Source organism: Gadus morhua, chromosome 6, assembly GCF_902167405.1.
Source record: "Gadus morhua chromosome 6, gadMor3.0, whole genome shotgun sequence".
Taxonomy (NCBI): Eukaryota; Metazoa; Chordata; class Actinopteri; order Gadiformes; family Gadidae; genus Gadus; species Gadus morhua.
Window position 1 is genome coordinate 4414117 of NC_044053.1, and position 3053 is coordinate 4417169.

Sequence of the window (3053 nt, forward strand, 5' to 3'; positions counted from 1 at the left end):
GTGGTGGGCCCGGTTCTCCTGTGGGCTGATGCCCCCGGCCCCCCACCTCTCCCAGCCTCTGCACAGCCACAGCCCCCCTCCAGGACAGCCACATCAGGGTCCCTTTAATCTCCCCCTCACAGTCTATGCTTGCCCCAACTTTCTTTCTTTAGAAGTTAGATCCTCACACACACACATACTGACACACACAAACACACACACACACACACACATGCATACACACACAAACACCCACACACTGACGCATACACACACACACGCATACACACACTGACACGCACACACACACACACACACACACTGACACATACAGACACACACACACTTGCAGACTATTCTATGAGGTTGTAGCTCATACAGAAATGGCAGGAGAGGCTTTATAAGGGAGGCCTTGCTCGGTGTACTCTCGCTAGGACTCTGGCAGGTACAGCGATCTTGGTCTTTAGGTGTGACAACGCCTTTCATCTACAAAGAAAGGTATTGAGACACCATGAAATTGACTTTTTCTCCAGGTTAGCTCCTTTCAACACTCACTCACACTTAGTGTTCTCCTATTGAACAAGCGATGCCAAATATAAATGCTATGCCCTATTTCCTAAACTAAACCCTCACCCGAAAACCAACCCATAACTCTGAAAACCAAATCCTAAAGCATAACTTTAAACTTAACCCTAACCATTATACTCCACCCTGACCTTAAACCCAACCCATAACCCTGAAACCAAACCCTAAAGCATAACTTTAAACCTAACCCTAAAACTCAACCCTAAACCTAAAGCCTAACCCAAACCCCGGAACCAAATCCTAAGGCAAAACTTCAAACCCTTCCCTAAAAGTCAACCCTAATCTTCAAACCAACCCTTAACCCTGAAACAAAATCCTAAACCTAACTCAAAAAACAAACCCTAACCCAAAACCACTCCTTTCGCTCACATCGTCCCCTCCAAAGCTCACACCAAAGATAAGCCCTTGCACATGCTAATCAATCACCATCACAAAACATTTGGATTGGCCTGTAGTTTCATATTAACCCGGATGGATGATGTCGTTAAAGTCTTCATCAGTAGCTCTGTATGGAGTGGCATGGCCTCTGACACATGTCTCGTTCAGGTAATGCCACACTTTCCATAACTAATGAACTAAAACGTGTGACACGAGGACTCTGTAGACTCAACGGAGAACGCTGACAAGCAAAGTGCGCTGAGGCCCGATTGGCTGAATGTTCTCACATTTCTTCCTGAAGCTAAATCAGAAGCTCTGCAAACTGAATTCAAATGAGCTCCCTCTGCCGTACATGCAGACCTGCAGTTCCCTTCCCACAATCCACCGTGACATATCTCCGCTCCGACCATAACCACGCCACATTATCTTCCCTTTACGCCAAATTACAAGAAGGCGTCACCATGCCTGGGTCTCTGCAGGTTTCTTTGGTCCTGCGAGAGGTTCCCAGACTTTGGTTAAACAAACCAACCCATCAGAGATGTACCTCTCAGCTCCATCGCTCCACTTGTTCTACATCTAAAGTCCTCCCTGTGTGGTGTTTTCTAGGTCTCGTAATGAAGGGGTGGCAGTGCAAGCAGCTGAGATCCTCCAGGAGATCCACGTCCTATAGAGCCTTCTGGAACCTTCCCTGGGCCATGGCTGAGATTGTGGAACTATGCGATGGAATAGCGCCTTTGACAGTCGGTTCTCTTAAATCCTTCAAGAGTACTTTGCTCTTTACTCTCTATAAACAGAGCAGATTTAAACCTACTGGATGCTTTCCCAAAATGACATGCATTTAGCCACTATAAGTACTTATTTTTTTGAAATGCCTTACCTATTGTACCTGCTATTATACTGTTTCTTTGAGACAAGAAGAACGTTGACAACTCTGTAAAGAACCTTGATGTTCTGAATGCGATGCAAAAGCCAGTCTGATCTGTGAGCGATAAATGTCTTTGCTGTTGGTGGGAGGCTGTTTGTAAACTGATATTTTACATATTACGTCATATAGAAGACTTTATGGTTTGTTAATGTCTGCCATGTATTTGTTGAGAAATAGTTTTAGATGAATAAAGATTTATGAAGTTGCATTAATTGTGATGCAGTCGCTCAACAAAGACTTGAAAGTTCAGCGGTGGTGTTTGGGGTTAAGAAACGTGGGTTTCTGTGGGTTTTGAATTGAATATATTGTTTACTGTCCCTATAAATACCATACTGCTGCAGAACACAACAGTTACGCTTATAAACTCATTGCACCCAGTTCTCTACATCCATCCTCATCATGTTCTCTTGACGCCAAACTAAGTGCTGCCCAATCTGAAGTAATCTTCATCACAGGCTTACACCCTTGATCAGGCTTTGGGGGAGGAGAAGGATAATGATCGAGATGATGATGATGATGATGATGATGATGATGAAAAAACGCCCCCTTAGATGGGTGAGCAACATGAGGAAACTCTGCAGCAACCCGGAGCACGGATCGAAATTCCTATCGGCAAACCCCGGCTGCAGGCGGCTTTGAGCGCTACTCCGGCACTGGTGCATCATGGGTCAGCAACAGCATCCTTGGTCAACATGTGGACATGGGAAGACTGCCGGGATGAGGGTGCCATGCTGGGAAGGGGAGTTCCCATTAGAAAGCGATAATCAATGAAAACGCTAGAATCGGTTCAAGAATTGACGAGACCATGACCTAAGAAAAAAAAGGTTTAAGAAAAGGCATTGCTGTGGATTCGTTCTAACCTTAAGGGAGCACGTGTTTGTCTGGTTCAACCTTCTTGTCACATGGCATCATCTTTGCCATAGTATGAGGTGCTAAACTGCCACACTTGGCACAGCGATCCTCAAGATGTTGGACAACGAGGTCACTTCAGCCAGCACCTCGCAGCAGGCATGAAGCTGCGAGGTGATTTATTTGGACACTGGAGATTCGCATCAACACAGCAAGAGAGCCTGTGTGATCAGATTGGCTTTCTGGGCAGAATATAAGATAACTAATTCAAACAATGAACCGTGGCTGCTATAGTTTCTAGTTATGTATCACCACTGTCCAAGGGTGACTATTGATT

General features: G+C 45.3%; 1 protein-coding gene across 1 annotated transcript in view; it reads left to right on the forward strand.

The window, feature by feature from the left end:
* The window catches only part of ulk4 (unc-51 like kinase 4), a 42806-nt gene extending 41194 nt beyond the window's left edge, over nucleotides 1-1612 (forward strand). Inside the window, exon 23 of the mRNA XM_030359222.1 lies at nucleotides 1549-1612. Coding sequence (XP_030215082.1) covers nucleotides 1549-1612 — 64 coding nt within the window. The remainder of the gene's footprint in view (nucleotides 1-1548) is intronic.
* Nucleotides 1613-3053: the final 1441 nt, after the last annotated feature.